This window comes from Trichosurus vulpecula, chromosome 4 (genome assembly GCF_011100635.1).
Source record: "Trichosurus vulpecula isolate mTriVul1 chromosome 4, mTriVul1.pri, whole genome shotgun sequence".
NCBI classification, from domain to species: Eukaryota; Metazoa; Chordata; class Mammalia; order Diprotodontia; family Phalangeridae; genus Trichosurus; species Trichosurus vulpecula.
Window position 1 is genome coordinate 388,186,456 of NC_050576.1, and position 17,044 is coordinate 388,203,499.

Sequence of the window (17,044 nt, forward strand, 5' to 3'; positions counted from 1 at the left end):
ATGATGGAAATAAAGGTCTTCCAAAAAATGTAATTCAACGATCTCTTTAGAGTGGTCCTTGTCCTCTACTGAGGACTGCCCTGAGTCCCTTGACTTCACTGGACTTCAATTTCTTGAACCGTAAAAAGGAGGGATGGGACTAGATTACCTCCACATCCCCTCTAGCTCTAGCATTCTGTGATTCATAAGACAGGCTAATGAAGGTGTGACCTTGAACAAAGTATTGAGTCTTTTAAACTCTATAGCAGAGCCAGGGGATCGAGCATTGTGGTTGATACTGGGTTAAGGTCATGAACCTGACTGCCTCTGGTAACAGTAGTGCTTTTTAACAACAAATTCAAATAAGGTTTTACTTGATTACTGTGTTCAAGTCATACATTATATCCTTGATGTACAAAGATCAAAACCAGGATAGTGCCTGTCCTCAAGAAGCTTGAAATCTTTTTTAAAAAAATTCCATCTCTATTAATTGTTAATAAAATCAATTCTTGAATTATTTAAATGGGGAGCTTTAATCTTTAATTCAACTTTTTTTATTAAAATCTCTACATTTAAGTGCTAAATAGTCTCATAAGTTGTTTCTTCTCTTTTCTTAAACTTTTGTACACTTGGCAGCTTCCTTCCCATCCAATCACACCATCCAGCAAACATTCAGACAGCAAGCCAGTGCCACTGACTCCTGCATACCACACGCTCCCACACCCTTCACATCATGGGACTCCACATACCACAATTAATTGGGGACCTCTGGAGCCTCCTAAAACTCCCAAACCTTGGAGCCTGAGCTGCCTGCGACCTGCACCTCCTCTACGGCCTTCAGCTGCTCTCTGTTACAAAGAGGTGAGGTCCTGCTGCCACTCAGAAGGGTTAATGCAAGAACAGGATCGTGGTAGAAAACTGAACATCAAATTTGGGGGTTACATTAACTATTCTATGTTTACTCCCCAGTTTTCATTTTATCTAATTCTGGAATATTGGCAGTTCAGAATTTGTGATTTCCTTTTTTAAGCAGGCTGGCTTATTCAGAGCTATAAGGACTATATTTTCTGTCCTTACACTTTTATACTTTCTTTCCACTTAATTCTTCCAGGGCCTTGGTCATTAGGCCTGGTTGAAAAGGATCCTGTCCTTAATGTAGGATCCTCTCCTTAAGTTGGATGCTGCCAAAAGCCTTCTTTTAAGAAAGGATCATTTCTATATAGAAGAAGGCATCATTGACAAGTGTTGTTTCTATAGCATTCCTTAATCTCTGCCAGCTTACATAGCAAGGCAATTTAAAGATAGTTTCATGCAGGCTTCCTGTGTGACTGTTTCAGAGCCTGAGATTATTTTTCACTTCTAGTTGGTGGTGGGAATCATTTCATTTTTGCATGCTGTGCTATTGCCCTTTATAACCCTTTCAGTAACTTTGCAATCTCATGCAAGATATCATTTCCTTTGATTGGTCATCAGAAGAAGCTCTATGATTTGAGAAGTAAAGTTTGAAAATAAAGCAAAAGAAATTATTTAAATCAAATCTCCTTGGTTTTGGCTGCAAGAAGACTGATTGCCTCATTCCAGCCTCATTCACTTCTTTCCTACTTCTGCAGCTTCATACACTGTATACAGTGCTTAGCAAACAGTGAAGTCTAGTATTTATCCGCAAAGTTAGTACAATTACATTAATTTTCCATCTGCCCTAAAGTTATGCCATGATAAAGAAATGAAATATCTTAAATTGTGTGGTCAGATGAACAGAAATCAAATGCTTACAACAAAGGTGTCTATATCTGTCAAGGCAGACGCTGGTGTGGGAAATGATGATTATGTTGAAACATTTCTGCCAGGCAATAAGTCAGGATGTGAAATAGACGGCCAGATTTGCAGAAGGAGGCACATCAGACATTCTAGACATTAGGCCCATACTTTCAGTCAAGCACTGAGTATTTCTAAGTACTTGCAGAAGAAAAGTGTGGCACAAGAAATAATAATTCTTAACATTTCTTTGCTTGTTGCTTGGCGAAACCTGTTTTTGTGACATGTTCCCTTCTCCTACTTTTGTTGATTGCCAGGAGTCCAAATCCAATAATTTTTTATGATTATCCAATAATGAAGATTGTTGATTTTCTCTATTTTTCTAATAAACTATTTGCTTAGACCCTGTAGTCTGAAGGGAAGATGGACTTATAATATTTTGGGAAGTTTTTACCTGTGGAGCTTAAAACTTGGGATATAGGTATTTTTATTAGGAGTGGTTATACTCTCAAGTAAATGAGAAACATAAGCAAAAGCTTAGAAGAGAGAAAAAAATATTTTAAAAAATGGATTGCAGATTTGGAGATTGTAGTATTATTGCAGATTTGACTAGTTTCTTGTTGCCTTCATGACCTCTAGATTAGAAAATAGAGTTTATATACTCTTTAGGAATATTACCCAGAGACCTCAGCTGTTTCTGAGAGCATCAAGCCACTTTCTGGAAAACATATTGTCCGTATGTTTACTATGGCTTGGGCTACGTTTGGGCTTCACTTGGAAGAGATCCTTTATGGTAAAGTGAATTCCCCGAATAGGACATCGATTTAGTTCCCTGGTTACTTAACTATGAGAAACTCCTTGACATTGGCACAGCAATGATAATTTATGGATTTTCAAACTTTGATCTGGTTTTGTACAGGGATGGGGACTCTACCAGTGATTTTGTTGGGATAGTGAACTGTCCCAGAAGGAAACTCCCTCTTACCAATACAGGCCAGCACCTTCTCTTCCACTTTGTCTTAGAAAGCTGCATAGTTCACAGAGAGGTTAAGTGAGTTGCTAAGAGTCACATAGCCACTATGAGTCACAGGTGGGACTTGAAGCCAAGTAATACTGGCTTGGAGACTAGCTCTCTATTCATTTTGCCATTTGTTCCCAAATGTGTATAGTGTATCTTTTTGTATTGATTTTTGTCCCATTTATGTGGTACGTTCTTTATAAGTTTTAGGTTTCTTTTTTTTTTTTTTAATAAGCCAAGTGATGGCCACAAAAACCAGATTTTTTAAAAAACAGAAAATGGGACTTAGTTTATAAAACCCTTTCTGTCTGGTTCCCGCTAACGCTTCTCTACTTTTTAAGTTTCAAGTTCTCATCTTTTGGATTAATGCACCATTGATAACTTAAATTATGTATTACTTGACTTAAAAATATATATGCAAACACAAAAACCAGTGTTTGGTAAGAGCTCAGATGTTTTAAACTTCATCCATTATTGGTCTGTGTCCTGCTCATTCACTTTTTTACTTTCTTGTTGTGCACTTTTTTTAGAGGATGTCTTGTATTCTGAAGGTAAGGGGTGGACTGGTACATTTCTATGACTGAAGTTAGCATGTCTATGCGTAGAGCAGCCCATGCTGTATCTCTGTTGCTGTATTCCTTTGCTGTAGGTCTTTCCTCTAAAAGCATATTAACTGCCCTCCTACTCCCCTGTCCTCCTCTGTTGTGGTTTAAAATGCTTTCTTCAGTAAATCATTATGATTGTGTCAACTGACTTTCCTCTTGGAATCACTACCCTTTTTGGTTAGATCCATCAGAAGGGTCTGCCCCTCCAGTGTTAACAGTTCCCTCAGCCTAGGTCTATGTGAGATGTGAGTGCGAGCGTGTGTGTGTGTGTGTGTGTGTGTGTGTGTGTTGCTATCTGCCCTTTTTTCCCCTCTCTTCAACCTCTGCCAGCCTGCCTGCATTGCTTGCAGCAGCTTTGCTGAATATTGTTACAATATTAAAAGAATATCCAAGTAACATGAGGAATGTCTGCTTTCCCAAGAGCCAGTGGAGAAATAGCAGCCAATTTGACTAAAATCGAAAGTGGCTTATTAATTCTAAATTAATGTCCAGCAGCTGGCAAATTTTAAAAAAATCATAAAGGAAAAAACATGAAGCTCGTAACAATGGCTGTAGTGTTGTAAGATTTCACACTTAACAACAACCTCTACTGGTGTACCAGTCAGAACTTTCAGCTTTTGAGGATTTTGAGCAAAATGGGTTTCTTAAAATTCTTTTCCCTAGGATCTCAGTAAGAGCCCTAAGACCATGAAAAAACTGCTACCCAAGCGCAAACCCGAACGGAAACCATCTGATGAGGAGTTTGCATTGAGGAAAAGTAAGTAAAACTAAATGAGGGTATAAATACCTTCATTATCAGACAGGTCAGAAAGGTGAAATAAGATTCTTTTTCAAAGTGTCAAGCAGAAATCAGGAGTTTGATGCTTCACTACTTTTGTCCTGGGGTGTTGGGAAAGTAAGCAGAATTTAATAAATCATAATGCCTGAGCCGGTTACTAGGGTGGAAACAAACTAACTTAATTTTTTGTCCAAGAAAGCAGCGAATGATATTCATTGTAGGTGGTCAGAAATTGCTAAAGGTCAGGTTGGTATCCATTGGGACTCTGATAAATGAGCTGGTCTATTTCTGGAACTCCCTCTGTAAGGTATCTGCGCATAACAGTAGGTGTTGCCTACATCTGCTTCCCTCGGAGGTCTTCAGGTCTGACATTAAACCATAGTTTGGAGGGAGGCTTGTGGATCCCACCAATTACTTTAATGTGAGAGCCTTGACCACAGTAAGGATGGTGTTTCACTTAAGGATCCTATAAGAAACAGTCCAGTTCAACAAGTTAAAGTCTCTGTTCTAGTTGCCAGAGATACAAAGATGAAAAATGACACAACCCTTATCCTAGAGAAACTTGTGGATGAGATAGAACAACTAATTGGTTCGAAAATGATTAAATGCAATAGAGAGATTGAAGAGTCATTAGAAATTCAAAAAGGAGATCGCTGCTCGTTTTAAACTAGTGTCAAGAAATTGTGGCGTGTGAGCTGTGTCTTGAAGGATTTTTTAAAAATGTGAACTTTGTAACCACTATCAAATTTTTTTTCCAGTACTTCAGAAAATCTGCGATTTCACCGATGCAGGTACTCCCTCCAGTAGGGCAGATCTTAATTTGTTTAACCTTCTCATCCTGTGTAATTCTTGTAGATGTACCCTTATATATTGAGAACATTGTGCAGGATCTGATTAGATGAAATTTAATAGACATAAATGTTAAAGGCAGGAAGACATGAATTCAAGACTTGCCTCTGACACATATTGGCTTTATGACCGTGGGCAAGATACTGAACCCCTCAGGGGCCAAGACAGTTCTCTAAGTTGCAGAACAAGTGCTGATCTGCATTGGTAGAAGGATTTTTTTTTTCTCAAGAGCTCCCTATACTAACTTAATCACAAGTCGAGTAAAACAGACAATCACTTCCCAAGTACAAGATCAAGGAGCTTTGTCCAAATACAGTTCATCTGAAAAAGATGTGGGGTTTTAGTGGCCCACAAGCTCAGTTCAAGTCAGTAGTGTGATGCGATAGCTAAGAAAGGTGTTGAAATCTTAGTCTGCATTTAAAAAAAAGGGCATAGTATCCAGGTCAATAAAGTTTGGAAGATGAAATTATTCATAATGCAAGTCAGTAGTCTCTCAACTTCTCTGCCTTAAACAGTGAGAAATTTTTGGAATCTGTCCCAATAATCGGAGATCTTCACCAAACTATATTTTGCCTCTGCGACAGCTTTGGGATCCTGGTCTCAGTAGCTCATTATTTAATTCTTCCTTTTGTTTTGGGGGCTTCCAATTTGCCCCATCATTCTATCACTTCTATTTCTCTTGATCCCCAGATATTTTCTTAATAATAGAATCTCACTCAATTTCTGCCTATTTGGTTCCTGTTAAGTAACTTTTTCATTTACTCATTCATTCTATCTTCTATTCCAAAATCATGAGCCACCTGTGTCTTAAACTTTATGTTCCTAGGAGGTCGTATTTACCTGCACAAGTTAACATCTTTAGGTAATGTCCTTATACAAAGTCCCTCATAAATGTAAACATTTTTAGCCCATAAATATTGTTTATTTTTCCAAAGACTTTTATTTATTTCTTTGTAAAGAAATCTTGTAGAGTAGAATATGACATGGACCAAGCCTAGTTCAGTAAGTAGATAGCCTGGGCAGCTAGAACCACAAGTTTTATTCTCGGACCCAGAGTTACTTATGAAGTGATTGTGGCCAAGTAACATGTTTCATTTTCTACTTCTTTCCTGTCTCTGTCTTCTCAGAATTATTCTGTTTTTTCTTGGTTGAACCTATTACTCTCTGAAGTGTTTGGCTTAGCAGCTGAATCTGGACACACTTTTTTTGTTTCCTCTTTATAGTTTAAGGCCCTTTTAATTTATTGTGCCATGTTTCTCCTCAAAAAATTTCCCAATAGAGTCAAACAATTAAGTGGATTTTTGTTTTTTAGGTCACTAAAAAATAGTTTTGTACTAGACCAGTGATTCCTAACTTTTTTTAAGTGGTAAGACCTTCTTTTTAAGGTCAAGATTTTCATGGACTCACACAGGATTAAGTATCCATTGATGGAAAATATATAGTATGACAGAAGTGACTATGAATTTAATGCTGATTTTAAATGAGTTTGTGTTTTGTTAATCACAAAATCTGCATACATTTAAAAATAAGTTCAAGACCTTTAGTTTACAAAAAGGTATTTTTGGTTAATATTTTGCTGAAACTAAATAAAAGTTAAAATGGCAATGCATGGTATACATGTGGATTTGCAGCCCCTTTGTAGGAATCTCATGGTGGCCCTGGAGTCCTTGCTTTTCATGTTGGGTGAGGTTGTATTACTAATTAATTAATTATTTATAATGAATTATTTACAGTGGTAATCTAATTGTAGCAGTATACTTGAACTGGCTCAGGCAGAATTGCACAGTAGGCAAAGTTTGTTGCCTTCGTCTTCCCATCTTTGTTGCCTCACTTGGCTCTAAAGCAGATAGCCCTCCATACCCACCTAGGTCTTGCCCTCCAGCTGTCCCCCAATCTGCTTTGGGCTTAAGGTGATAACTAATATGATAAACTCTTGTGCTAAATGTGCCAATATGAGGTCTGTTCCCAGGTATCATGTGAACATTTTAAACTTTGACCTTTTGGAAACAAGACTGCTGTTCTTGGCTCTGCCGTTCACAGCTCTATTATTTGTTCTAGAATATTGCTTGTGCATTGTACATTAGAAAGAGCACTGTATAAAGAAACCAAAAAAGTTTGTCTGAAGTCCTAGTGCTAGCTGGGTATGCTTTGGCAATGCAGTTACTTAAGCTCTGTAAGCCTTAGTTTCTTCATTTGTAAAATGGTTATGATAGTACTTGGACTACCTTTCTTACAAGTTTATTGTGGGGAAAATATTTTGTAGGCTGTAAAACACCACAGAAATGTAAGAGTTGCTTTTATTATCGCATTTTGTTCACTTCCCCTTAGAGTTTAAAAGTCGTAAGATGTTGAAGCTTCTGGCATACACTCAAAGGAGAACACCAGAAAACCAAAACATCTGTCTGGATACAAACCCTTTCAGATTGTAGTTTGCGGATCCTAAACCACAGTATTACAATATCATTACAATACAGTTCAAATGGTTGATTGGTTGTCCTTTTTTCTTGAAGGAGGACCAAATGACATCACTATGCTAGAGTCAAGTTTCAGTGTGTCTGACTGTGACTGCTCAGACCAATACGAGCTCGGAATGCCTTACTACAGGTCGGGCACAAATAGTCCGTGTGAACATTTGGGGTGGATTCTCCAAATTTGTGCATCCTGTATTTCCTTTGAGCTGTCTCAATTCTGCTTTGCTTATAGAGCACAGCACCTTCTCTGATGTGGGCACGCCATGCTGAGCAGTCCTGTGCCAGTGTCTCCCATGTCACACAGTCAATTCCAGAGTTCTTAAGAGAGACCTTGAGAATGTCCCGGTATCGCTTCTTCTGACCACCATGTGAACGCTTGCCCTCTGTGAGTTCTCCATAAAATAGTCTTTTTGGCAAGTGTATGTTTTGCATTCCAGCAACATGAAGCAGAGTTTGAATGCTTGAGTTTAGAGTAAGGACCTCCGTGTCTGGTACCTTTCCTACCAGGTGATCTTCAGAATCTTCCTAAGACAATTCATATGGAAGTGATTCAGTTTTCTGGCATGGTGCTGGTAGACTGTCCAGGTTTCACAGGCATACAGCAATGAGGTCAGCACAGTGGCTCTGTAAACCTATTTGATAGTTACTCTAATACCTCTTCTTTCTCATACTTTCCTTCAGAGCCTCCTAGGTCAAACGCAGCCTGTCTGGAACTGTAATCCACTCTAATCCACTCTAATCTAGTATCAATGTCCACCAAAGTGATTCTAGGTAGCAAAATTAATTGGCTCACCCATCTCATCAGGAGCTAGTTCAGTGGAGCTACATATATCTGATTAATTAGAATTGTTTCTTTTGAAATTTTGGTAGCTATCTATTTGAGAAACCAAACTGTAGAACAGATTTGTAGAGTAACAGAATTTTAGAATTGGAGGGAACCTTAAATGTCACATACTCTAACCCCTTCAATCTACAAATAAGGAAATGGACTCAAAGAGATTACGTCTAAGGTAACACATAACTAGTTAGTAGCAGTTCTGGCATGAGAATCAGTTATCTTTTGATTTCCAACCCACAGTTTTTTCCCACTATACCACATGACTTCTTTGGTTAAAAAATTGGTACTCTTACATAGGGAATTACTTTTTATTGCTACCACCCACATTATATTGGGTTATAACATAGTAAGGACATGTGCAGTCTTTGATCCTTAACTATCTTTTCAAGTATGTGGCAGAGCAGACACAGCATTAGCACCTTTACAAATTTCATTGACATCCCTGTCGATTTAGGCTTCTTCACCTAGCAGAAGTATAGCTCCATAGTCATCTAAAATGATAGAACGTTACTTAATTGAAAAAATAATCTTGTTGCTTTAGAGTTTGGAGGGGAGTGTTGCTTTCAGATGTCTCAGATAAAATAGAAAAGTTTCCAGTCTAGCATCCACACTACTGTTGCATGACAGAACCTTACAATTATAGACTTGAAAGGAACCACAGAGGACATCAATTCCGATGCCAGCACAAATGAGAAACACCCAAAATGTGTTTTCACTAAAAGCTTGCTAATAATAAGGCATTTATTTGCTCAGGCAACCTATTTAGTTTTTGGAGAGTTCTAATTATTAAGAAATTTCTTTTCTTATATTGAACCAAAATCTACCCTACCTTGATCCTAGATCTTACCTCTGAAGCAGTGCCTTTCATAGTAATCCTTAATAAATATAATCTAAACTATCCTAGAAAAGAATTTGAATTATGCAAGAAAAATTTTGACCAGGAGGTTATTCACAGAAACATCAAACTTGGAAGAAATGATGCAGAGGAAAGCAAACAGATCCAGAAAAACAGCACATAAAATAAGTAATCTAAAGGTAAAGAACACTAAAAATAAATCAAAACCTTTGTAACTGTAATGACCAATCTTGGCCCTGGAGAAGAAACAAAGAAATGTATTTCTGTTCTTTGCTTGGAAATATACGATATCATGGGTGTGGAATGTAGCATATGCTATCAGCTGCATTGCTGCCTTTTTAAAAAATTGTTTTTCTTTATTTGTGAGGATAAAAGATTAACATATTTGAAAATGTGTGAAGTAAAAAACAAAGGCTTAAAACTTTAAAATTAAAAAATGTAAATATGGGAAACACAGTTACTTTGCAGTTTTCAAAATGTACAATTTATTATAAAAATGAACTATTTCCATATGTCAAGCCAGTAAGAAGGAAATAGTGATGGATGACTTGAAAATCCTTCACAGTTTCTCACAGTGTAAAGCTAAATTTGCAAAACTATCCTCAAAATTGGAGCACCTGTTGGGTTAAGTAGGTTTTGTAAGGGGTGGGTTGGGATGGGACTGAGAACTTTGTAGAAACCTGAATAAAACTGTCATGCAGCTGAATACAGTCTTTTGGGAGCCAAGTGCTTTCTGAATTGTATCTTTTCCCAGCTTTCTCTTTGCTGTGTTCCATAAGACATTTAATGAGCTTTCCAAGTGACATCAACCAGTCTTGTAGATATTATCACTTATAGGTAGTATTTTTCCAGTAAGGCTATGAAAGGAGGCTATGAAAATTTTCTTGATATGTATTATGAAATTAAGTACCATTTGATCTTGATTTTCTTAGTTCACAAAAGCGTGGCATGCTGTGGAGAACTGTTTGGTAATTGGCTTCAGGAATGAAATTTTAAAAGCATGTCTTATTAGTCCTTAAACTCATATGATTTATTTTCTAGAAATTATAGTTTGCCTCATGCATTTCTTATTACTCTCAAATGTTAATGATGTTGAACTAGTATGCTGCTGTATACCTTTTTAAGTTTTTAAGTCTTTACACTCCACATGTTTTCCTGAGTATTTCATTGAAAGAGGTAAGTCTTTTAAAATTGTAATCTAAAGTGATATTTTGTTAAATATAGTAACAATGAACCATAGCAAACTGTGCCATAGTTTTTGATGTGATATCTTACGAAGGAAATAATGGGGAGGCAGCACAATGAGGTACAAATCCCACTGGATTTCAGATAACTTGGGTTTAAATCTCCACTTTACTACTATAACTTTGTGCCCTCAGTCCAGGGGTGAGGAACCTGCAGCTTCAAGACCATATGTGGCCTTCTAGGTGATCAGGTGCATCCCTTTGACTGAATCCAAACTTCACAGAACAAATCTCTTTAAAGAATTTATCATCTGAAATTTGGATTTATTTAGTCAAAGGGCCACAGATTCTCTTCCCCCGCCTCCCCCCCATCCTCCCACCCTTAGTCATTTAACTTCGATGGACCCAAGTTCTCTCTTCTGTAAAATGATAGAATTGAATTATATAACCTTAATTTAAGATCTTTCCCAGTTCTAACATTCTATGATTCTATAAAACTGCTACTGAAGCATAGCAGGAAGCCTTTTGAAAAGCAGCCAGCAATGTAGTTTTCTAGTAGAGGCTTCTAGCTAACCAAGGCAGTATGGTGGACAATGGAGAGACCAGTGGCTCAGTTCATATTCTTCTTTACTCCCTTGCACAAGTCACTTAACCTACTTCCTCATCTGTAAAATAAGGAGCTCTGAAATCTGTTCCAATTATAGTTCTGTGGTCCTATGAACTCTTTAATTTATAACGCATGATTCTGAGAGCTTACAGAACTGGAGTATCTTAATCGGAAAAATCCTTAGGTCTAACTCTCTTCTTCTATAGGTAAGATAACTCAGGTGAGTCCTAGATAGGTTAAGTGACTTGTCAAGTTCATAGAGCTTATGGAACCTAGGTTTTGTGACTTAGTTCTTTGCACTTTCTTCTACCCAGGCTGTTAGGTCTGTCTTCTGTTGAAGATGATAGCTTCCCATTGAGTGAGCAAATAGGAAAAAGGAACATCCCTTATAAGATATTAAGTCTTGCTGTGCTTAATGTTGACAAGGTGTATAAAGTGAAATGATTGATGTAATTAAATAAGTTCATGAAAATCTCTGGCATCTGTTTATAATGTTTCTTTGGAGCCCTCTTTTATGCCCGTAGTGCTGCTGAAAGGTAAAAACTCTCATTCAGTCATGGATCTCTAACCAAATTACAATAATTTGCAAGCTAACGCCATTTGCTTGTATAGCCTAAACAGCTGAAAACCTTATTGTAGGAATAAATTATCCAATTGTCATTTGACTGGGATTAAAAGTTTGTGTCATGCTCTGCAGAACTAGAATAAGATTTTTGCGTACCCTAGGCAGTCTGAAAGTGGAGAGTGTGTACATGGGTATGCACATACACACATACTTTCACACGTGTGGCTTGACCTTATCACAAGTTCCTACACATCATGGACAGTGGTATTTTCTTGCCTTAGAATGTAATGCCTTAGAATGTAAATGTAAACATTTAAGTTTTCCATGCTGACTACTTTAGCTTTATTAGCAACCACGATGACCCATTTAGGGTCAGCTGTGAATTTTTCATCAGGGATTTTACCTTATGATAATGACGCATTGAAGTTTTTTTCTTAAGGAAATTAAAGGATGAAGAAAATAGCCTGTAGTAGCCTTTATTGCTAGTTTTTCCATAGAGTGGCTGCCAGTGATATTTGGTCATAACATAACTAGTAGTCATCATACAAATGAAAAGCAGCGGCATCATGTAATTTTTTAAAATCATTTTTAGCCCTCCATACCCTTTTTGTGATTTTATTTTAATATTTTAATGATTTTTACTTTAATATTCCTAAAATTCTTGGATTTCACAGTATTTCAGAACAAAGTAATAAGCCCCCATTGTTAAATTGACTCAGGAGAGCTGGAAAGCTGTCCAATTTTTGTCTTCCTGCCCCTCTACAGGGCACTTCATAAATATAACTTCCTGTTCAACACATTAGCCTAATCTTATCTTTGCTGTTGTCTTTCTAGTTATACTTTCCTGGGGTTAGGGAGCAAAACTGTAAGTCACTCAGTCAATAAACGTTTATTAATCACCTGATATGATGTAGGTATTGTGCTAAGTTGTGGAGATAGAAACCAAGATAAAAGACAGCCCCTTTTCTATAGCAGTCCACAGTCTAATGGAAGAGACAACATTCAAACAAGTTATATACAGGATCAATTGGAAATGAGCAACAGAGGAAAGGCACTTGAGTTAAGAGGGGTCAGAAAAGGCTTCCTGTGGAATGTGGGATTTTAGCTGGCACTTGAAGAAAGCCAGGGATACAAAGAGAAGCAGAGATGAGGAGGCAAGCATTCCAAGCTGGGAGACAGCTAGTGGAAATGCCAGTTAGGAGGCCAGTGTCACTCAATTTCAGGGTACGTGATGGTAGTGTAAGGTGGTGTTGTTGGTAGTATAAAGTTAAAGAATATTAGAAAGGTATATGGTGGGGGTGAGGGAAGGTCAAGTTATGAGGGCTTTGAACACCAAACAGGATTTTATATTTGATCGTGAAGATGATAGGGAAGCCACTGAAATAAGTAGGGAGTGATGTGACCAAACCTAAATATTAGGAAGATCACTTTGACAGCTTGGTGGAGGATGAACTTGAGTGAGGAAAGACCTTTGGCTCAGATACCAGGTTGTAATAGTCCAGGTAGGAGGTAATGTGGGCCTATACCAGGGTGGGTGGCAGTGTCGGGAGAGGACGTATGTATGCAAGAGATGTTCCAAAAGTCAGATTGAGGTGCCTTGGCAACACATTGAATATGGAGAGTGAGAGAGAGAGTGAAGAATCAAGGACGATACCTCGATTGTGAACCAGGATGCCTGAGAGGACGGTGGCACTCTTAACAGTAAGAGGGAAGTTTGGAACTGGGAAAAGTTTTAGGAGGAAATCTAATGGGTTCAGTTTTGGACAGTAAGTTTAAAATGTCCAGTTCAATATGTCCAATAGGCATTTGAAGATGTGAATCTGGGTCTTGGGAGTTATAGCGAGGTAAGTAGATTTGAAATCATCAGCATAGAGTGCTAGTCGAATTCATAGGAGCTGATGAAATCCTTAAATAAAGTGTTAGACAAGAAGAGGGCGCAAGTTCCTATGGGACACCCATATTTAGCAGGTATGACGTAGATTAAGATCCAGCAAAGGAGACTGAGAAGGAGCAGTCATTGGCAGGAAGAAAATCTGGAGAGAATAGTGTCCTGAAAACCTGGAGAGAACGTCAAAGAGATAGGGCGATTGACAGCATCACAGGCCGTGGAGAGGTTGAGAAGGATGAGGATTGAGAAAAAGTTATAATATTTGGCAACTCAAAGATTGTTGGTAACTTTGGAGAGAGGAGTTTTGGTTGAATGACAAAGTTGAAAGCTAGACTGTAGAGAGGTAAGAGAGAGGAAAAGAAGTGTAGATGCTTATGAAAAAAATACTTGTTCTAGATGACTTTCTTAAGGAGTTTAGCTAAAAAAGGGATGTGAGACATGGGATGAAACTGGCAAGAATGAAAGGATCACGTGAGGGCTTTCTGAGGAAGTAGACACAGGCATGTTTATAGGCAATAGGAAAGCAGCCAGTAGATGGGAAAATTGAAGTGAAGTGAGAGTGTGAGGCTGATAGAGGAGGTAATCTGCTGGAAAAGATAGGCTTGTATGGAATCACTTGTGCATTTAGAAGGCTTAGCCTTAGCGAGAAGAGCCACCTCTTCATGTGATATGCTTAGCACAGTGCCTGGCACATAGTAGGCACTTAACAAATGTTTATTGATTGATATAATGCTGGAGGAGGAAACAGTAGTAATAGAAAGCATCTGAGTGATATGAGATAGGAGAGAAGGATCTCTTGGCAGATGACCTCTAAAGCAAGATGTTTAGTTCAGAGAGTAGGGGACAGGAGGAGTCATGGGAGATTTGAGGAGGGATGAAAAGATTTGGAAGAGCTGCTGTGATAAAAGGGTTAGTGAATTGATTAGGGAGGTATAAAAAGATTGCCTTGTAGCGGTGAGAACTCATTTGAGGTTATGTAACATAAATTTGTAGTGGACCTAGTCTGCTTGGTTTTGTGATTTTTCTCCAGCTGCATTCATCAGCATGTGTGGAGGAGCAAAGGCTGCAAGTGGTGGGAATGATCCAGAGCCAAGGCTTGTCAGGGTAAGATCGGTGATGCTATAAGAGGGCTAGGAACTCACTGGAACATGGTGGCATTGAACTCCTTTGCTAAGGGATCAAGATAGGCAAAGGAGGATAGTGTCACTTGCGTAGCCATGATGGTCTAGGAAACAACTGAGAGGTAAAGGGGTTGGAGGTCATGGTGTGGACAAAGAACAAGGTTTGTGTTAGCAAGGCAGAGGGAGGAGAAATGACAATAGATTGTGATTAGATAAGGGAATTTCAAAGATCCTTAACATAGAAGTGGAGTGTTTGTGGGTGATGGCAAGACTAAGGCGATGAACATTTTTGTGTGTGGCTGAGGTGACATAGAGGATTAGGCTATGGGCAATAAGTGAGTGAGGAATTATGAAGTTAGGATTTAGCTGAGCCACAGTCACATATGTCCCAATGCCTCTTGGACATCTCAAACCCTAAGTTCTGTAAGAACCTAAAATTTAACCTGTCTGAAACAGAACTTATCTTCCCCCACTGCGACCTTCCCCCTTCCAAATTTTCCTATCACTATTGAGCACACCACCGTTCTCCTAGTCATCTGGGCCCACAGTTTCAGTGCATTCCTTGACTCTTCATTTTCATCCCCTCAATTCATGGCCAAATCTTGTTTCTACCTTCACAGCATCTCTTGTATACGCTCACTCCTTTCTACTCATACAGCCATAACCTTAGTTCAAGCCTAAATGAACCCTCTCCTGGACCACAGCAATAGTTTTCTAACTAGTATTTCTTGTCTCAAGTCTTTACCTGCTCTAATTCATTCTCCTGTCAGCTGCCAGGATGATTTTTCTAAAATGTAGGTCTGACCTTGTCGCCCCTCTCTGCTCCATGAGCTCTAGTGACTGCCCTTTATCTATAGGATCAAATATAAACTGCTGGGTTTGACCTGTAAAACTTCACATAACCTACCCCTTTCTTACCTTTGTGGTCTCTCACATCTCCCTTCCATGGACTCTACATGTAGTGACACTGGCCTACTTGGCATTTGTAAAACACGACACTCCCGTCTCCTTTGCACTGGCAGTCCTTCATCTCCAGAATGCTCTGCTCCCTTACTTTCACCTCTTCGTTTCCTTAGATTCCTTCAGAATGCAACTCAAATGCCAGGAAAGATGCCTTTCCTGGCTCTTTCCTCCTGCCCTCCAGCTGCTGGTGCCACTTCTTTTCAGACGACTTCATATTTATGGTATATGTCTTATAGATAACCTCCATAATTACATATCATCTTCTGCATTAGAATGTGTACTCCTTGGTTGCAGGGATTCTGGTTGGTCTTGTTTTGGTTTTTGCCTTTCTTTGTAACCCCACCGCTTATCCAAGTACCTGGCACATATTAAGCACTTAATAAATATTTGTTGACTGAGAGGCTTGCTGACTATTGGGGGAGATAAGTATGTGCCTTGGTTTCAAAGCACTCTGGCTGGATCTCACACTGTTTGAAGAAGAAAAAATGAGATACTGGATGGTGTCATTGAGGGATTTTAACTCTTCTCCTCTATTCTTTGATACCATTAACTCGCTGTCGGCCTGTAAGAAAATGATTTCTCTATAGCATTGCTAGATTCTACTCTCAGTGATTATTGTGGGAATATTTGAGTGATAGCATCTAAGATGAAGCTGTACTATATCAAAGAACTCTTATAATTTTTTATTCCTATATCTCAATTGAAAGTTATTTAGCTTATCAATTGGTAGCAGTACTCTAAACATACCTCTTAATGATTTTTGGGTCACTGATGTTCTTTTGATATGGTTATTCAATAAAATGTAACAACCTTTAAAACTTTGGGAAAAAATGACAAAGGAAAAAAAGGTAAAATTTCTTAGATATTCCTTTCTGATATTGAATTATTGACTTTGTATTTTAAAAATTATTTATTCAGAAAATGTGAAATGTACTATTATAAGTTATTCAAAAATTTCATTACTGCTTTTGACTGTTGAAAATGTCTGAAGTCACTGACTTCTTGAAAAGTATTAAATGAAACATACTTTAATTTGAAAAAATTCTAGATGTCTCAGTGAGACAGTATTCAGGAAGAATTTCATTTTATATGAATTCTTTGGGTAGATCAGTTTTCAAAGCCGTAGTGTTCTCAATGATGAGTTGCACAGGAGAAGCAGTGGAAAGAGTGTCCTCAGGAATTGTATGGCTAGCAAAAAAGGTGGACCAGTCACAAAGCAAGAAGGAAAGAAAACTGACGGTTAACCCAGGTGCTCTACATTGTCCCGGCAGTGTCAAGAGATCTGGTGAGACCCACAGTATGGGTCCTTGTGGCAGATTCACAGAAGGGCATGGACAGGAATCAAGGCTCCGTCAAAGTATTAAATGTTTCCTTAATTGATGTCAGATTTTGCTCTTCTATCGATAGGTACAGCTGCCTTGGAAGAAGATGCCCAGATTCTAAAAGTTATTGAAGCATATTGTACAAGTGCCAAAACTCGCCAAACACTCAATTCAAGTAAGTTTAAACAAAGAGTTGTGTTGACAGACTTGGGACCTAGAGATATTCAGTACTAGAGTGCGCTGTT

At 38.3% G+C, this 17,044-nt stretch overlaps 1 protein-coding gene across 5 annotated transcripts in view; it reads left to right on the plus strand.

Annotated features, from left to right (window-relative positions):
- ARHGEF7 (Rho guanine nucleotide exchange factor 7) overlaps window positions 1-17,044 on the plus strand; it is a 321,655-nt gene that overhangs the window by 282,070 nt on the left and 22,541 nt on the right. For 4 of the 5 annotated variants that reach the window (XM_036756507.1, XM_036756511.1, XM_036756509.1 and 1 more), the window contains 3 exons: window positions 616-840; window positions 4,021-4,114; window positions 16,885-16,974. In XM_036756507.1, the coding sequence (XP_036612402.1) occupies window positions 616-840; window positions 4,021-4,114; window positions 16,885-16,974 (409 nt within the window). The remainder of the gene's footprint in view (window positions 1-615; window positions 841-4,020; window positions 4,115-16,884; window positions 16,975-17,044) is intronic. The other variant, XM_036756508.1, reaches the window with a different exon arrangement.